General features: G+C 37.0%; 1 protein-coding gene, 1 long non-coding RNA gene and 1 other non-coding gene across 3 annotated transcripts; all 3 read right to left on the bottom strand.

Annotated features, from left to right (window-relative positions):
* Positions 1-4269: 4269 nt before the first annotated feature.
* On the bottom strand, positions 4270-5991 carry LOC140143349 (uncharacterized). Its single transcript, XR_011857742.1, has 3 exons — positions 5904-5991; positions 5399-5546; positions 4270-4589 (listed from the first exon to the last, which is right to left on the bottom strand). It is a non-coding gene; the product is annotated as an uncharacterized lncRNA (long non-coding RNA).
* Positions 5992-8953: 2962 nt separating this feature from the next.
* Positions 8954-13047, bottom strand: LOC140143417 (carbohydrate sulfotransferase 15-like). The gene is made up of 4 exons (XM_072165273.1): positions 12617-13047; positions 11106-11316; positions 9824-9910; positions 8954-9102 (listed from the first exon to the last, which is right to left on the bottom strand). The coding sequence occupies exons 1-4, from the start codon at positions 13010-13012 to the stop codon at positions 8954-8956; spliced, it is 843 nt and encodes a 280-aa protein (XP_072021374.1). The 5' UTR covers positions 13013-13047.
* A 6266-nt stretch (positions 13048-19313) lies between these two features.
* On the bottom strand, positions 19314-19386 carry Trnak-uuu (transfer RNA lysine (anticodon UUU)). Its single transcript has one exon. It is a non-coding gene; the product is annotated as a tRNA-Lys (tRNA).
* Between the last annotated feature and the right edge of the window lie 878 nt (positions 19387-20264).

The following is a 20264-nucleotide window of genomic DNA, read 5'->3' as shown; positions in this document are numbered from 1 at the left end:
AATAATATTATTTCCTCTATCGTTTGATGATGTACAATGGTACAGGTCGGGGGGGGGCAAAATAGTTTTGTACTTAATATGAGGGTGGGGGTTATAACAGTTTTAGGTCCATTAACTTGTGAGACCGGGGTCAACAAAGTTTTGGGTTCACGAAGAGGGATAGGGGGTTAAAAATTTGTAACACGAAAAAATACGTTGCCCCACCCCCACCAAAGTATTTCTGAACACTCCCTAAACTTAGTTGAATTTTCAGCAAATGTTATTTTGCAGTGAGTTTTAATTATGGCAAACGGAAACAATCAAAATATGATGTAGCTAGGAAACAAATATTATAATCGCTCCTGGGTGTCACTCATGCATACTTTTTAATGTAGGCCTACCGGTATAGGGGCCTATTGCCAATCACAAAGTTTGAAATTGTAATTGTTTAATGTAGGTTACTCCCTATCAGAATACGTTTATACGTACGCTGACGAAGTGATGTACCTAAATCGGATTAACTACCATAACAATAGATGAATACAATTTTGACTATATCGCCCGCACTCACGTTCATGCGATAGGACCTACCGATGCATTGAACCATTATGTCAAAGAAACGCTAATCACTTGCACCTGTAAGATTAGTCTGTTTGAAAAGAGCGGTATGAACGGTATTGTATTCAATCTATTATTATGATTAAAGACAGGTGTACAGACGGCTTGACGTGAGCCTATGATTTTTTTTTCTGGGGTCTTGTGGTGTACGCTGGTTATCATCGATGTTGAAGTGCCTATAATAGTTCAATGTAAGAAAATGAGCCAATAGACGTGATGAATAAAAGCTAATAAAGATCGGATTTTGGATTATTAGTGGCGGTATACAATTAAATGTCAAAATTACGGTGCTATTCTACTTGTCAACAATAATTCATACTGGCAGGCTACACCAATAAGTGTTTTAGTGCAGATTGATATTTTTCGGGATACTTTTCCACAGGGAGGAAGCACATGGCAAATACTATTGCCGCGGGCGCCATTTTGGAAGATCACGTGAAGTGACAAATGATTTTGTGACTTCAAATACTCACTGTATTTCATATCTTATGCTTGTCGTATATTTCCTTTGTATTATCGATAGTTAGTCTTAATTTCGACATTACTATATCAACAAGACATTCCCTTATCAAATTAAAAGACTTTCTTGCAGAAACAAATCACTGTGGCCTGATGGGATCATAGTAGGTGACCCACTTCCGCCCGGTCTAACCTTGCTTGGGGGCGCTTTTTACTATCTTCAACAGGTTCGATTCGCTAAACTTACGACATCTTTATGTGGTGACCTCAATCACATGGGCTGAGTAAGAGTTGATGTGAATTATTCATAAGCGATCGATACCTTGCCTCACTTTGTTGAGAGCAAGCCAACAAAATTTGCCATAGGTTTGCGTGGCTAAACAAAAGCCGTGAATTTAGTGTCACCCCCCTGCTTATGCTTGAATGAACATAATGAATAGAAATCGCGGACATCGAGGTCGCTTTATTAGAAATAGAATGCTTACGTATTGGACTGTCTTAATTTTGACAAATAAATTGCAATACGATTTTTGACAGAACTTCGCCGAATATTGCTGTCACAGTGGCTGTGAAAATGTAGGGGTGTAATTTTAGATTATTTTGGACTAAAATGGCAGCCGAATCATTAAAATTAGGGGGGGGGGGTCAGGGATGAGAATATTTTGTGCCGGTTTTACTGGCATTTTTTTAATACTTGATACCCTGGTGCGGCCCAAATGAAGGCAAATATTGTTATTTTACCCAATTTGGGGCAAAGCATTGTGTTTTTCGTGCTAAAAACGAACTGCACAAGGCAATTATCGCGGGTTTTTTTTCAGGGGGAGGCCGTCGCCCTTGCAAACATTTAGATGAGATTGCGTGTCCCCCGCGACCCCTCCCGCTTCCGCCCCATATGCCAAAGCTTACCTGTTCAGAGGAGTCCACCCTCAAGTTCAGATTCAAGTTCAAGTCCAATTGATATTGTATCTAGTTTGGATAAACGAAAGTCGTTCACAGGACGTCATCGACCATTTGGTTTGTTCGCTTACAGATTTTCGGTTTGGCCTATTTACATTCCCTCATTTCAAATATATAGTTTTGGTTTCTCTATTGTTCAGAAACCAAAAATCAAGGGATTAAAATGTGGAGATGAACTGGTATGCAATCATAACACTATTGTGCTGGGAGGACACAAGAGGGTATATATAATCAAAAGTATAATGGCCTATAACCATACGTATATAATAGCCTATTGTGCTAACATTTTCATTATCGATATCTATCAACGCGGGCGACTTTTGCCGTAGGTGGCACACTTCCATGACACCATAACATTACACCCGAGTTCCGAGATTCGTTTGATAAGTTATGCATAGACATCGTTGAGACATAAAGTATGGATATATACGAGACCTAGGCCTACATGTAGAAATCATGTGCATATATTGAGGGGTGGGGGGGTGTTTTGTTTATTTGTCTAAAATATAAACGATGCATGATGATGTAGATGATTTGATTATGAATTAGATTATTCCCCGGAAAGCACAACCCATACCTCTTACCTATGTTCCCTCCGCCACCTATATATAACCTCCTCCCCCCCCCCACACTCGATATCGACTCTTCCCTATTATTCCACTCCACTCTTGAGCCCCCCTCTCCCCCTCCTTCCCTTCCCACTTCCAATGCCCTCTCCCCTCTGTTTCTCTTTCTCCCTTACCCTTACCCCCTCCCCCTCACACACACACCCCTACCCTCTTTCCCTGAGCGAGGTGGCGTATTCAGTCAGTTCTAGTTTTGCACGTACGAAATGAACGTGGAGACAACGTTAAAAATGCACAAAATTTGTCCGTTTAACAATAATAATATAATTAAAGAGAATCAAGGATAATGGGCATACCGTGCGAAAGAAAGTCATATGATCTTTTTTGTTTGTAAGAAATCATTATAATAAAGTAAGAGTGATGTGTAAAAATGTGACTTCATTCATATATATGCGTGGTTCATACGTTCAGATTGACCATTGAAATGCCTGGGAGATTGGCCGTATAAAATTAGATTGCGATTTGCCTTTTTGATACAAACGCACGGTATACGTACGGTTGAAATTGACATTTTGTACGGCGGCGCGACGGTTGATGCAACGCGCCTAATTTTTTTATCACGAAAAGGTCTCATTTTGAAAGTAAAGTCATGATATATAGATGCAATGGTCCTTAATCTACCAAAATATTTCTTTTTTGGCAACCATTATATTTGGGAAGCACTGAAATACAATTAATTTGAAGCAGCACGTTAACCTTGAAGCATGCTGTATTGAAGTATATAAGACCCGGACACCACTAAATTCCAAGTGCTTCGCCCTCTTGTGACCACATCAGGTGTTAGTCTTAATTTCTTCCAGCCGCATTGATCTCCTTCGTAACGAAGGAGCTCAATCCAGCTTGGAACCGAGACTAGCAATATGTACATGTACGCCGTATAAACGCACAGTTCACGCAGCACGCAGGAACATCGAACATCCCATTCACCTCAATGGCTGCCATAGCTGGGTCCCCCAATAGATCTATCCCACCTAAAATGTGAAATGATGTGGCGGGGATATTAAACTGCATTCCATCACCCGTGTTACACGTAGACAAAAGAATGATGAAAGTTTACAAGACAATACAATTCAACATCGATAAAAGCGGATTTAATCCACCCAATTGGGCAGTAACAACACCAGTTTGGTGCAGACGGGAACCCGTTGGATTCGTCTATAAATACACCTATTAATCTTCAAAACTGAAAAAGATATTAGACTACTTTAATTAGCAGAACTTATAATGGCACACAGCTGCATTGACATTGGTACTGCTTGAAGCCCCTAGTATTGGTTCAGTGGTTCTTTGGTACTACACCCTTCGATAAATTTGTGTATATTTTTGCAATTTTCTCAAAATCTAAAAACACACTGGTAACACAAGGGTAATATTATAGGGGCAAGGAATCCAATTACTACACTAGAATTTTAGTGACCCAAGACAAACGGTACGTTATTTATGATAAGAAATAAGGTACCGCTAGGATGTACCTCATTTCCTATCATATATACTGAACCGCTTGTCTTGAGTCACTGAAATTTCCATTTTAAGCTGAAAAAACAAACAATGCAATTCTATGGGAGGACATAAAGTCGAACTGTTGACCTACGAATACCAAAAAAATTGGCCCGATTCCATTTAGGTGCAAGTTGGGAGTTGGGACATGCGTAAAACATTACAAAATAATATGCAAAAAAAAAAAATCAGGTTTGAAAAAATTAACCAATTTCATATTATAAGATCGTACACAATGGCTTTAAGATTAATCCTTCCATAGAAAGGCTTCGTCGCCTAAATAATCGGCTAATTCTCTGTTATATGGTTCAAAAAATTCATCGAGGAATGCTCTAGTTTCCGGTAGGACATATCCCAAACGTTGGCTTCTCTTTTCAGTAGCTTTTTTGGATTCAATTTCTGCCAAAACAGAGTCCTCTTCTAAATCAGGTAATTGAGCTTCAGACAATTCATCTGTGTAAAACAATAAACACAATTATCATCTTATTAATGTATGTAATGTTGTAACGCCGATGGGCAGGTATATTGCACAATAGAAGAGAAAAGGTTGGTTTTTCGCCGAACATAGTTTTTTTTTTCGAGCGATAAACCAGGTTTATCGGCGAGATCGAGTCGAGAAAGCACGTTTCTCGCTCGAGAAGCCAAGTTTTTTCGAAAATTTGCTTTTCGAATCGATAAACCTGTTTTTTCAAATCGAAAACCCTGTTTTTGCAAATCGGAAAAACCAGGTTTATCAAATTAAGTTATGTTTTTGAAATAAAAACAGATTTCTCTACCGATAAACTAGGGTTATGAAAATGTTTGCTTTTCGAGTATGTTATCAAGTGACACCTTGAACCTTTAAGCTGATTTTTTTTTAAATTGGGAATAGAATGAACAGTTAATCTGTACAATGATTTTATAAAGTCGATAATATATTATCGAGTATAGCTCATGGAGGCAGCCATTAGCAGACCACCCATTGTCAGATATCTGGATGATTTTCAACTACACACACAAATGAATAGGATAATTTTGGAAAAAAAAAGGAGGAGAAGGAGGAGGAAGAGAAGGAGAAGGCGAGAAGAAGGAGGAGAGGTAAAGAAGGATGACCTTAACCGGAGTAAAAAAGGAGTGACTATGACCCTTTTTAGGGTGTATTAAAATCAGAAAGAAGGGGAGAAAAGAGTGAGAAGGAGCAGGAGGAGTAGCAGGAGGAGGAAGAAGAAGAGCAAGAGCAAGGAGGAGGGGAGAAAGGTGGAGTGAATTGTAAATTGACTTACCTATTTCAAGAAACTTATAAATCTGTTGTAAAATACCATTTTTCGCATGGTCATGCCAATCTTCAGTCCGTATTATCAGGACCTGCTCTCGTGGGTAGAGACGGAGCCATTCACGAACATGGGCAATATAAACACTTACTTGAAGTCTCTGAAAGATAATTCAGTGGTTCATTTTATTCCCGGATTTTATAAGAACATGGATTTGGTTCATGATGGGCGACTCCACATGAACATGGACAAGAATAAAAACATGCAAAATGCTTATGAAAATAGTCGTTTTATAGCTAAATCGATGTATGTTTACTACAAATTACTTCCAAAAAACATAATTCGGCCTATTTATTTATTTATTTATTTATTTATTTATTTATTTATTTATTTATTTATTTATTTATTTATTTATTTATTATTTTATTTATTTATTATTTTTTGCTTCTCGATTTGGACCCATACGCCCTGGGCACATAATTATTATAAAATCTAAATGCCTCATTATTTTACTCACCGCGGGGTAGTATTCTGTAGCACATTCCCTGTAACGGCGTTGTTTCAGGCACGTATTGAATCGTTTGGTTGCCTCGTGAACCTTTTTGTGTAAATCATCGGGAGACTGATTTCTACTATTGTAGAAATAGTGAGAAATTGTTCTGTCAAAATTGAAAGAAATTATAATTATTGGTTATTAGGCCAATAATTAATAATTTAATTATATGTATGCCTCCGGGGTTTCGATTTTGGTTTGGGAGAAATGTATGGCTGGGATTTTGAAATCATACAAAATAAAAGTTTGACGAAATAGAGACTAAAAATATACTAATTTTTGATTATTTTGTTCAAAATTTAATTACCTATTCTTGAAACTTTTCGCACATTTTGCTAACATTTTCACAAATTTTGTTCAAGAATCAGCACTTTTTTCAGATTTGGGGGGATATTTATAAAAAAAACCCCAAATTTCTACCTGTTTTTCTTAAAATTGCACCCAAAGTTATATACCAAAAGGTGAAAATGAATTCTGCCACACATCACCAAAATCTCTCAAAAGACTCTCAAAAGGAGTCACCTTAACTCTACCCGTGGAGTCAATTGACTCTAGGGCCTACCTTCAGAGTCGTCGACGGAGTCATACTCTGGAATAGTTTGGCTGTTGACACCATGGAATGTATATTCTACCTTTCCTAAGGGGTCGGTGGTTTAGCCTATAAATTTCTTCATTCTGTCGTCTAACGATCGCCTATATGGCGTGAAACTCAAAGTAAAGTCTCCATAATTCCGGTAGGTATATAAACACCTCAAAAGAAATAAGTCCCCCTCTGAACATGTCGTCATAACATCGTAAGGTTTCGTTTTGTACCAACAAAACTAACTTTGAAATAATTATATGACTGTTTACTAAGTGCTGTGTGAAAATGAGAGATTTCCATGACTTCAGGGCTGAATGAGCCTAAATTGAAGACAAAAAGTGCCCTTTCCAAAATTCACAAAGTAGGCCTATGCTTGTTAACTGCAAGGCGTATTGGGACAAGGAATGGAACTGACCATCTTACAACTAACTGTGCAGTTAGCAGCCTGCACAACCGATTCTTTAGAAATGCTTAGTCGCGCTGAAAGTCGATCGATACATGTTAAAATCAGCACAATTCAGAGATACACCTTTTTGCTATGAAATTAATTTTCTCGGTCAAATATAAAGCAATATTTTTTTTTTCAGTAATGTCAGTTAAAAACTTGGTGCTTGGATATACATTTTTTTTACAAATCCTGGTGTTAAAATTAAGCATCAAATTGTGTCTTTTAGTGTGATATTTTTGATTTTTATAGGCCTTCAGTTCGCACGCGAGCTTTTTACGGAATTCATTTTTAGCGTCTCAAACTAATATAGTTTGCTAAAGAAAGATATTTCCCACCTCTGTAAAGCACATCGTGTGGGTCTATATATTATAGTTTTGTTAGAATTTCCGTTTTATTTTACCCTTTTTCCTTCATACTCCGAAAATGTCTAACCAGGGATATCTCAGTACTTTTATCTCGAGAGCAACCAACAGAAATAGTCGATATTTCCTTTGTTGTTTATCCAGGTCAATTTTCCATTGAAAGCAAATTGCCCGACCAGCGATTTGGTAGCCCAAATCCCCAATTGAGTGTTCTGGTTAAACATGATCAGTAGGAGCGCTATAGGCCTGGGAATTTCTTTGCTATATTGAAGTTCTAGCAACACTGTAGCCATGCCGGTATTCCTATTAAACCCAGGGATATCGATCCACAATGCTAGTATTAGCCTTTAGATTTCACTCGTTGATTTTGAAAAATGGTCAGCCGGCAGTTAAAATAGTGAAATGAAAACGCAAATTCTGACAAAACTATGATATATCGCTCACGGTGATGTGCGTTAGAAAGTTGGGAAAAATCCTTCATTAGCGAACTATCTTACTTTGAAAAGCTAAACGGTTGATCCAAAAAAAGCCTCGCGGACAGAATTTAAGCCTATCAAAATTGAAAATCTTACACTAAATGACTAAATTTCACGCCTAAGTTTAACACTAGAATTTGAAAAAAAATACAGTATCAAGCACTACAATTTTTCCTGACATTTACTGAAAAAATTAAAATGATTGCTTTTCATTTGGCCGAGAAAATTAATTTTACATCGAAAAGGTGTAACTAAAAATTTAGCTCATTTCAACACCAAATTCGATCGTTTGTATTGCCTCATTAAATGACTGAGTGAGCCTTGCCAAACAAAAGAATCGGTTGTGCAGGCTGCTAACTGTGTGCTGAACTCTGCACCAAGGGGATTTGCATGGCTGAATGATCAAGAATCGATACACATTACAGTAAATGTTCACTTGGTGAGGATTTTAAACTGCACTCAAACACATGGGGTTTTCCATTAGTAACAAGCCATGAATCAACTTTTGTGACAAGCATAGGCCTACTTTGTGACTTTTGAAAAGGGCAGTTTTTGCCTTCAATTTAGGCTCATTCAGCCCTGAAGTCATGGAAATCTCTCATTTTCACACAGCACTTAGTAAACAGTCATATAATTATTTCAAAGTTAGTTTTTTTTGGTACAAAATGAAACCTTACGATGTTATGACGACATGTTCAGAGGGGGACTTATTTCTTTTGAGGTGTTTATATATATACTTTGAAATTTTATCTTGATGTACATCTATGTGTATCATTATTTTGTGCTATTTCCGAACTGTCGGAGTGTCCCTGTAATGGAGTCAGGGGACTCTATTACTGGAATCTGGGTTACTCTAGAAGCAGAGTCCAGCCACTACGCGACTCTATGTCTAAAATGACTCCATATTGTGAGTCAAATGACTCCAGTGTAGAGTCATCAAAGGTGACTCTTCCGCGGAGTCAAGAAGTTTATGGCTCTTTAAGGGAGTCAGATGACTCCCAATATAGAGCCATTTTACACATAGAGTCGCAGAGTGGCTGGACTCTGCTTTTAGAGTCACCCTGACTCCAGTTTGGCTTTCAGTGATCTTTTCACTAAGAAACAGCCGGGCCGGGATAGGCCTTTATGCTTTTCATTGGCTTTACCTACCTGTTAGTCGGGTTTCTCAAGATAATAATGATTTTCGCTCCAGGCATTACGGCATGAATTAGATCTGCCCAGACGAATAATAATTCTTTGTTTTTGTTCTGTGGCACTCTATTATTTTCCCAGAAATAGGATGGTGAGGCATCCCCTGAGTAAAAGAAAGAATACATCATACTTTTAGCGGTTTACACTCGTTCATACGCACAGTGCAACGGTCGGTCGTGAGTATTCGATGATTGGATTGTGATTTATACCGCGTTTACATTGGGCATAAGTCGTAATAAATTTCACTAAAGTCATAATTAGTATCATTATTGTTAACAGGTACAGTCGTAAGTAATTATAAATCAAAAAGACTTGTATCATCCATGAATTTCAAGTGAATTCGAATAAGTCGTGAGTAGTTATGTAAGTGCCCGGCGGAGCCCATTTTCGCGTGGTGCCGAGGTGCCTGCGGTGCCTGATTCACCACATTCATGGCTATTTTGAACTTGAAATTTCCCATACTGCACATGCGCTATATGCACAATTACCAGCTTCTTAATTTATGCCTCAGTGTTGAATTCGTGACTCGTGAGTAGTTATGTAAGTGCCCGGCGGAGCACATTTTCGCGTGGTGCCGCGCCGCGGTGCCTGCGGTGCCTGATTCACCACATTCATGGCTATTTTGAACTTGGAATTTCCCATATTGCACAATTACCAGCCTATATATTTATGCATCAATGCTATTTTTAGAATTGTGATCTCATCTTGGAATTTTCCATTGCCCTGGATCAGAATGAGGTAATAAAATATGCAGCGCATCATGGCTTACGGAACAGATGAGTAATTCATTTGCACTGCCATATTTTTCTTGTCAGGCCACTTACCGAATATCAGTGACTCCTTGTCTCTCTTTGTCACCATGGCTTTGCTAAAATTTGTCAAAGAGTCCAAATATTGCGTTATTTTATTATCTGAGTAGAAAACATAATCACGATGTTATTATAAATATATTAACAATACAAAATATCTCACAGGCAGCAAAGTGGTCCTAAGTGAAATTGTTAAAATTTTCAATAATTCTGAAAGTGCATATATACAACCTTGACAAATTTGGTATCAAACAAATTCTCGCTATTCGCAATAAGGGCGCCGCCAGCGGATTTTGCGATGTAATCGTGATGTATCATGGGAAAAGGTCGACATCAAGTCCGCGCAATACGAATATTACCATGCTATTACATAGGAACACGTGACAATATTTTTTAGTTTGTCAAAATAAAGGTGTTACACGCGAATCGATACTCAATAATACTTAATAATGTGATTTGAAATGTGCACAATTAATTTTTTTTTTTTTTTTTTGCGTGTAATACCGTAATATTGACAAACTAAAAAATATTGTCACGTGTTCCTATGTAATAGCATGGTAATATTCGTATTGCGCGGACTTGGATGTCGACCTTTTCCCATGATACATCACGATTTTCCCATGATACATCACGATTACATCGCAAACCGCTGGCGGCGCCCTTATTGCGAATAGCGAGAATTAAAGAATCAGAAAGAGGGGTCCACGCACATCCTTACTTTTATGTATCGAAAGTGTCTACACGGCTCAAAGAAAAATTCCTGAATTTAGTAAATGCGTTACGCGCACCGCCTGTTTAAAAGTAGAGTATTGATGGAATCATAAATCGAACGGCGGTTTCGGGCGGTTTAGTCCGGTTGGAGACGGTTTCTATTGTTCTAAACAATGAAACGCGGTTCAACAGCCTGTAACCACTGGTCAACTGCCGGTCTGGTTTTGAAGTCACCCCTAACTCAAACTAATGCTATTGCTCTAAGTTTCTTTATAAAAATAACATTACATATTTATTTTCGTGCAGTATGAATAAGTAAGTTTTCATAAGTCCTGTACAAAAAATAATAGTCCATTCCCTGCCCATTCTGTAACACATACTAGGTAGAGGGCGTATTTCAAAATGGCCACAAACACAAAAAGTCATATAAGGCGTATGCTCGGGCTTATAATGGTTGATAATTAGTGCAAATTGATTCTATTAAAAACTATAGATGATAGCAGATGTAAGACATAGCATAGCAAGACATTGGAAATTGATAATAGGCTATATAAAAAGTTTAACAAAACGATGACAAGTTTCCTACCAGATTTTCCCATATGCGTCCAAAAATGAGGTTCTTTGTAGCCTCGTACTACTTGTGGGTGACGAGTAAGGTGATAGTATAAATCTGTCGTGCCACATTTTGCTGCACCAATTTCAATGAAATAAGGCAGACATCTTAGACTGCCGTCGTCTTGTCGAAAACATGGATTCTTGTAGTCTGTCAAGAATGGTCTCATTAATCGCCGGAAAACCTATAAAGAACCATAAATAAATAGTCATCTTCATCATCATCATCATCATCATCATCATCATCATCATCATCATCATCATCATCATTGTCATCATCATCATCATCATCATCATCATCATCGTCGTCGTCATCGTGATCGTCATCATCGTCATCATTGACATTGAACTAGCATCGACGGTTGATCATAAGATTTAAAAAAATTGTTTCTGGTGCCTAATCTAGTACAAAAATAATTGCTCTGAAATTTTATGTAGGTTTTTTCATTAGGTGCTAAGATCGACACACTGTGAACCATATAGTTTTATCAGCTCGTAATAGGCGGGAAATGTTAGGCTTTTACCACTTTGTCGAAAAGTAGACCCACGTTAAGAGTGCTATTAGTTGACCTGTCTGGTCTATATTGTCGAAAAGTAGACCCACGTTAAGAGTGCTATTAGTTGACCTGTCTGGTCTTTATTGTATGTGTTAAAAAGTAGACAAAATATAGGACTTGAATTAATAATTCGTGATGCTTCTGGCGAGATGTCACAAAAAAAATTCTCAAAATAAAAATATGTTGATATTAATCCGCGATGTTTTAAGGCCTGACGATTATGAGCTGATCAAAGTATAATGAACTCATTCCCAATGGCATAGCTCAAACATTAAACAAGCAAAGCAGAAAATTTGACCTTAAGGGCTATCATGTCACCCACCTTTGCACGGTATTTTTGGTGGAACATGGGATAACACCAGACATATCGGATTACATTCTTAATAAGAAGAATGTCATTCTGATATCAAACAATTTTGATTTTTTTTTAAATTCGTGATATAATACAAATTTTATGGCAAATTATTAAAAATAATGCTTGTAGACGAGGTGTTACGGTATTTCTCTACATGAGTAACAAAATAAAATGGCGGTTTGACTCTTTGTGTATAATCGTTTTGGGCAAGAGTATGTAAAATATAAGGCTTAATATGTGACACGATCTGGTCCATTGGGGCCAAAGGCGGCAAATTTGAAACTGAGATAAAGGTGAAAATATGGAGTTCAAAAACAATAAAATATATAAGAAAATATACATCAAAAATGTCATAACTCTAGAACCAAGTATGTTTGGCCTTAGGTGTTTTCAGTAAATGATAGCCTATTATATATATATGTATAATGTATTTACAGTAACTCAATTTTCAAAAATGCCTCCTTTGGCCCCCATGGACCAGATCGTATCACATATTAAAAAATTAGATATAATGTGCATTATACAGATCGATTTATCCACAATATGGAAGCCCCACCCACCACTAATACTCACCAATGGAAAGGTCGTTAACATTTTATCCCATATGAAACTGTTATTAACATGGGGCGGAGGCGGTAATTTCAACGGCACCTCTCTGTTGCTTATAACATTGAAATGTTCTATTTTCCAAGCTTCGAACTGCTGTAACATGTCTTTCAATTCAAGACTTTTAACTGCGTGATTCTTTATCTCATTTACTAAATCACCAAAATCCCTATCCAGCCCAGCTTGTATGTGACTTCCAACGTCCTCCAAATAACTCTGGTTTTGAAATAGGTCTACCATATTCTCATGTCTTGTGTTCAGAGCTTCAGGCAACCCTGCATCTTGTTGTTGCCGTGGAAACTGGTCGAAACGTTTTTCACGTTGGGGCAATGATGTGAGGTTGTAGCCATACAACATTAGCATGGTTAAGGTGATGTAACTAGTAAGGCTACAGACAACCAGCACTGCTAGCCGACGTCGACGATGGTATTTGAAAAGCTGAAAGAGTATAACATTTGGTATTAAAAAAATTCTAATTTTTTTTTCAAATACTTTACATTGCCATTGGTTATTTTCAAACAGTGAGAAAAGGTCCGCGATCCGTGTGATTAAGGTGCTGAACCAGCTTTATAATATCACAAACCGTGGCATCAAAAAATATAAAACTTTGGTGGCAAATATACGGAAAGCATGAACTCCATTACGAACCGTAAACATGGTAAACAGCTAAATTGGTAAACAGTAGCTAATAATTCCGCAACAAACTCTAGAAATACTAAGTATACAGTATGAGCATGCAAAACGAACCCGCCGGCTTGATTGTTCGTTTTAAAAGGACCGCTCCAGACTTTTGAATTAGGACGCGAATGTTCGACTTAACATGGTTTCGTTATTTAATCTATTCCCATTATATTTCCAGTCATGTTTTTAAGCTTTTTAAACATGTCATCAAACATATCCAAAAATATTCGTTAAGAGTTAAAAACTAACGAACTCTAACTAACTCTAGGCTTTTTTTTGCATTAAGGGGGTACTACACCCCTAGCCAATTTTGTGCCTCAGTTTGCATTTTTCTCAAAAATTATAGCGCATTTGTGACACTGACAAGTAAGATAATGTAAACTACGCAAAAAAAGTTTCTTTATAGTTAGGAAATTTACCCACTATTAAAATCTAGCGACTAATTTTGTACGTTTGCTAAATAGTCGCATGCAGGTGTTTGTCTTGCGCATTTTGACACGTCAATCACTACCCTATACGACACTCCTGAGAAAAGATATGAATGTTTAAGTACCGAGAGATCGACAAATAAAAATGGCAAAGAAGCCTATTCAATGGTTTTAGAGCTGATTCACTGATCCAAGATGGTTTTATTATTTCCGCCTATTCAACATGAATTTAAAACATTTTCCTTGATGCATGTTGGATAATCCTTTGCTTATTGTGCAGATGAATGATCAAAGACAAAGGTGAGTGAGTGGGTACTAAGACATTTACGTTTTGAGAGATGGGTTTGGAAAAGGGATTCAAAACAGGTCATGATTACTGCAGCCAGGACAGCTGCATTCCTGGAAGCAGAAGTAATTGAGACACTTGAGTGGCCTTCCAGAAGCCCTGATCTTAACCCCTTGGAGAAACTTTGGGATCAACTCAAGAGACGAGTCAACAAAAATATAAAGGCATATACAACTGCTGCGATTGCGTCGCATCGTTATCAACGAGTGGAACGGGATTGAGCAAGGTAACATTCGACGCCTCATTAGGAGCATGAACGTGGACACACAAAGTACTGAAAGACTGGTAAGAGATTAGCCTAAGTGAAGTTGGAAGCGGCAGTATGATGCCTGAAATGGGCTCAACATCAACAAGTTAACAACAAATGTTATCTGCATGTTTGTTGTTTTTTGTGTTCTTTTATATGCTGAAAACTTGAATAGACCTTTTTGCAATTTTTATTTTTCCACCTCGTGTTACTTAAACATTCATATCCTTTCTCAGGAGTGTTGTAGGGTAGTGATTGAGGTGTCAAAATGCACAGGACAATCCCCCGCATGCGATTATTTAACAAACTTACAACATTAGTCGCTAGATTTTAAAGGCTTAATGTACGATTTCCTTAAAATTTTAAATTTGTCATTATATACTCAAAATGCTGAAATAATACTAGTAATAATGATCGGGAATGGTTTCTGTCCATTTTGAGCTGAAATAACGAGGTAGCGTGAAAGAAACACTGCTTGTTATTTTGACCGTTTAACACGCAGTTCTATGGGCGGACATAAAGTCATAATTTCTTGAATTATGACTTTATGTCGAACTTTGCTCTGTTTACCTACAAACACAACAAATTTGGATGATTCCTTTTAGGTGCAAGTTGTGACATGTGTAAACATAGTATGCAAAAAAATCAGGTGTGAAAAAAATTAACCAAATTCATATTATAAGATCGTACATTATGACTTTAATAGTGGGTAAATTTCTAACCATAAAGAAACTTTTTTTGCGTAGTGTATATTATAGGGGCAAAGACTACAATTACTGCACGGGAAATTTTATTTCAGCACAGACAACAGTTGTGGAGTTTCAGTCAAAAATGAGGGAAAACCAATGTTTGATTACTACTTGCCTTGAGTTGCTGAATTTTCAGTGCAGTATAACTAGTCCTTGTCCCAATAATATACATAATCTTACTTGTCACCATGACCAATGTGCTATTATTATAGAGAAAAGTGCAAAAAACTGAGGCACAAAATTGGCCAGAGGTGTAGTACTAGCTCGAGATACTCTAGCTAAAATACAGGTTTACATTTACTATCTTACATCTTCTTGCTGTAGTACCCCCTTAACGCATATTGCGTATATAAACTAGCGTGTGTAAATTCGAAGCTAGGCTCAGTCCCAGGACTTAGTTCTCGACAAAATTTGTGGACAAAGGTCATGACTGGATTGATAATCACACACATTATGTAAAGTAAAAGCTGCAAAACTTACCGGCATCTCGGCACAGCCATCTATAAAACAACATCACCTTCGTGTTTTATACCCAGGTTGTATAGCCCGACAGGATTTATATGCATCATGAAATCGGTATTAAAACTGCCTAAAACCAAGATTTGCATTGAGCATGAGATGAGACGGACATTTCAATGTGTTCATCAAGGATATCATGGTTCATTGAGCCACGACCCATTTTGGTTAAGGCCCATACACACGCCAAATATTCAACGTAGAATATTCGTCACAAGTATTTGTCGATATATTCAATCTATTTCAATTCGTTTTTTACTACTAACCAATGTTCGTTGACGGAAAATTGATTATAATTGATATCGAAAGAAATATAGTCAAACATTCGTTAGAAGTTAAACTTGATTGGATATAGAATGGGAATAGGTTAAATGACATGTTGTACCGAATATTCTACATACAATAAAAAGTATGCAACGGCCTTACACGCCTATTCAATTTTCTTCAATTCGCTACCACATGAATGAACATAATGAATAGAAAATGATGGACGCATGCATTACAACACAGATCCTATTATATAAGCAGAGAGTAGATACAGGCGGCTGACACTGAAAAATTTGCATGGAAAAATGACCCGTCTCCTCCGCAGCCAATTTGGTTCCGCTCCATCGAAATCAAGCTGGTCACGGAGGAGACTACCCTCCTTTGTGTTTGTTCATTTGTGTATGGAGAGCCCTTTTGGAGTCCGGAATGACTTAGGCTACGCTCTCAGCTAGAGTCCGACGCTGCATTGCACTAGAAATACCTTTTCTGTGAAATCGCTATAGAGCCAACCGGGAGCACGTATTCGTTTTGAAAATATAGCATTAAAATTAGTATCACCCTTGTGGCCCCCGTGCAGTGGAAAACCTTAATTCTTTCATTAAAAGGAAATGAAAATTAAAAAAACACGGATCTACTTGTGCACCAATAAAATTGGCACAGCAATTTGTCTCAAATATGAATGAATTTTAAGAAACATACGGGGTATGATGAACATTGACCTGACGCCATGATAGTAGGATCTATTAGTCGTTTTATATACAATGTATATACCGTATTGTCATAATACCAATATTTGTCATTATATATAATGAGTAATATCTAGCAACGTAAATGTGCAGTTCATATGCACAAACGAATACTGATCTTTATGATATTCAGGTTTTTGTACATCACATATAACATGTCACATAGGAGGTCATACGTGTTGACCTTCATCTATTGTATTTGTTCATCTGTGTATGGAGAGGATTAGCGCCATTAAACGCCATTAAAACTCCATCAGTATTAGGGCGTAGTTCAGTGAACTCACCAGATTGCTATTCCAAGTACTTTGATAATACAGATAATATGTATTAATGGGTCGAGGCGATTGCATTGAAAAACCTAATAAATTATTCATAACAGTTACGTAATCAATCGATAGTGTGGACACTTTTCATTTGCAAACCACCAAAATTCGTGATCTTTTAGCGTTGGAAAAGAAACCACGTGAATAGAGTGCCCTCTCAAGAATATCAACTCTCTGGTAGATATTCTTGAGTGGGCACAGGCTAATTTGCATGCATGGAAGTTTGACTCCTCCATTGTGTGTTCATTTGTGTATGGAAAGCCATTTTTGGAGCCCTTGAGACTTAGGCTATGTCCTCATACGCCAGACGCTGCATGTACTAGAATCGCCTATTCTTAATTGCGCATTCTTTCAATGTTACTGAGCATTAAATTTCAATTGCCCATGCAGCGGCAATTGAAATTGTCAAATAAAAAGAGGAGAAAATTAAAAAACAGGGTTCCACCTGTGTACATGTTAAATGAATACAGAAATTGTTCTCAAATGTGATGCGATCAAGCAAAATCAGTCGGAACTCGGAAATACTAAATTTTCAGTTTCTTATAGGATAGTTAAATGCATTTACAAATCTGGATTTTGCAGAAAACCCTATTGAAATTGAACAACCAGTTCCAAAGATATGAGCAATTAAAGAGTTTCCAAAACAATAGGAAACAAAAGGATATATATCCTTTGTATGGCTGTATCTCAAAATCAATATTTCCGAGTTCCGACTGATTTTGCTTGATCGCATCACAAATATTAGTGAATTTATATAAACATACGGATGTAAATTAACGAACCTTTGACATGACGCTATGATGACTTGTCTTGTTTTATAGTAAAAATTATACCGTATAAGTTATACCGTATGTCATAACACAAACTAATTGTAATCATTATAGGCCTAGTACTAATATTTTAAATATGCATAATGCACCAATACTAATGGGTTCTGGTAGAAACGTCTGGTATTTTTTGTGAACATGACTGAGAGCACATTACTCAAATGTAAAAGAGTGAAAAACCACTCTGAATTTCAGAGTGAATTTAAGTTAGCTCTAAAAGAGTGGGGTTTAGCTCTAAAAGAGTGAAAACAGTACACATAATTTCACTCGCGATTTCGAGTGAGCCTCACTCGCTCAAAAGTGGCGCAAAATCTCACTCTTTCTTGGAGTGAACTGTCAGCCAATCAGAAGCGCCGAAAATCGGCCGATGTTTGTTGAACTTGTGTAACAAAATGGCGAACAGTGTGTGAATGAATGGCGAAAAGAAAGCGGATTTGATGAAGAAATAGACAGCATACTCAATAGTGATTACATTTATGTGTAGGTCATAACTCGTAGCAAGTATACACTTGGTCTGGAGACAACGGCGGCAGTAAGCTTAAGTCATATGTGAGCAGTTTGTTACCGGCCCAGTGCCGGTTTACATGTACGCATATGTAAGCTTATGTAGGTTACGCCGCATCACGCTTCTCCAGACTGTGACCGTAAACATGGTATTTGCCAAGTGTTATGTCCTACACCTAAGTGTACTCACCATTGAACAGTTTGACTAGCTTCACTAAATCCATAGTTTTTCATCATTCATCCCACACTGAAGTTCGACACATTGTGTATGTGTGCTTAAGCTTTAGACCAGTTCAATATTCCTAGACCGGGCCCTACCCTAACCTGGGGCCTAGCATCACAACAATTTAAAGCACATAGTAGCTGTTATGAACTGCTGTGATATTCTTGTATATAAAATAGGCCTAGATGAATAAATAAATAAATAAATGCTCTTTTCTGATTCACTCTTTTCCGGAGTGATTTTTTTCACTCTTTCTTGAGAGTGAGCTTCACTCTAAAAGAGTTGTCACTCAGATGGCTCTTTGAAAGAGTGAGATTTCACTCTTTTTGAGTGATTTTTCACTCTTTCGCATTTAGAGAGTAGACATATCGAATGCATTCTGAATACGATGAATGTCCTTCTGATATCAAATACTTTTGATTTTCATTATTACCAATGATCATTACACTATATATGAATATCATAATTATTTCTTTGGAATAGTGTGACGAGTTTATTTCCTTTGTTTACAGAACTTGATGTTGTGCAAATGTTGTATCCATTGGAATACAATAATTGAAATTGTAATGCATGATAACTTATCACTGTTAGGCTGCAATAGTTGTACATATAATTTAGACTGTAATATATTAGCTAGTTGAATTGCTACAAAAAGTTAACCCATAGAAACTATACATAACAATAATATCGTGTACAAATTTAATGGCATTCGCACACCTATATGTATATATACAAAAAAGACTCTTGCACTCAAGAAAAAATTCGAAATCTTTTTATAAAGCTTTTAATAAATAACAAAAATGCTTACGCCCGGTAAGGGACTCGAACCCTTGGCCCTCAGATTAAAAGTCTGATGCTCTACCGACTGAGCTAACCGGGCTCATGTAATACATTGAGAATAACAATAATTATATCAGTGATAATAGTGGTGGTTGGAAAAAAGAGAAGACCTGCAGATGATTAAAAAGGGAGTTTTGGTTATTATTAAAAACCTCGGTCTAAAAGGTTTAAAAGATAACGGTTAGTTGATGAAATAACGGTTAGTTAATGAAAAAATAAGAAGTGAAATTTAGCAGCGCGACGAGGTTTATTTACCCGTAATAGAGTTCTATTGAATTCGCTATTGTATCCGCTATTGTATTCTATTCATAAAAAACTACTGCAGGAATCGCGGCAATTCCTGAAATACACATTTATTGCTGATCTCTACCGCCGGCGTTTCGCAATTATTAATTTTCAAAATGATCCCATACTCTTACAATTATATATTTATATGTGCTTTTTATATAATATTAACAAATTGCAATTATGAAAACTACAAACTTTTAAAGTGAAAATATATTTACCATCGAAAAAATATTTAAAAAAAACTTAAATTCTATAGAATCTATAATATCCAACCAACCCAGAAGTGCCCATTTATTTTCTAAATTGTTGTAATAGCGCCCAAATATCCCCGCAAATATCTTATACACGATTTTATTGATTCATTTTAGGCTTACCAAAAGTCAGAAGTCGTCAAAAAGGGCAACATCCTCACCATTAACAAACTGCTTTACAAATTATCCTCGCTTGACCAAACACGCATAGTACGTTGATTGAAAGACCTAGCAGAGTTATAAGACACCGCGTGGCTTGTCTTAACAATGCAAAAGAGAAGTACATCTTACCCACTAACACTAGCTCAATTACAAAAACCTATTGAACAGTTACGTAGTTAATCGATAGTGCGGACACTCTTCACTCGCAAACCACCAA

The sequence above is a fragment of the Amphiura filiformis genome, unplaced genomic scaffold (genome assembly GCF_039555335.1).
Source record: "Amphiura filiformis unplaced genomic scaffold, Afil_fr2py scaffold_21, whole genome shotgun sequence".
Taxonomy (NCBI): Eukaryota; Metazoa; Echinodermata; class Ophiuroidea; order Amphilepidida; family Amphiuridae; genus Amphiura; species Amphiura filiformis.
The sequence above is the reverse complement of the archived record's forward strand: the minus strand, read 5'-3'. Positions and strand labels throughout refer to the sequence as shown.

Bases quoted from the DNA above. Each gene is read 5' to 3' on its own strand.
- LOC140143417 (XM_072165273.1), bottom strand. From the start codon at position 13,012: ATGCTAATGTTGTATGGCTACAACCTCACATCATTGCCCCAACGTGAA. The intron at 11,317-12,616 runs GTGAGTATTAGT...GGTTCTTTATAG, and splicing joins TGTTAACGACCTTTCCATTG to GTTTTCCGGCGATTAATGAG. The intron at 9,911-11,105 runs GTAGGAAACTTG...TTTTCTACTCAG, and splicing joins GACGCATATGGGAAAATCTG to ATAATAAAATAACGCAATAT.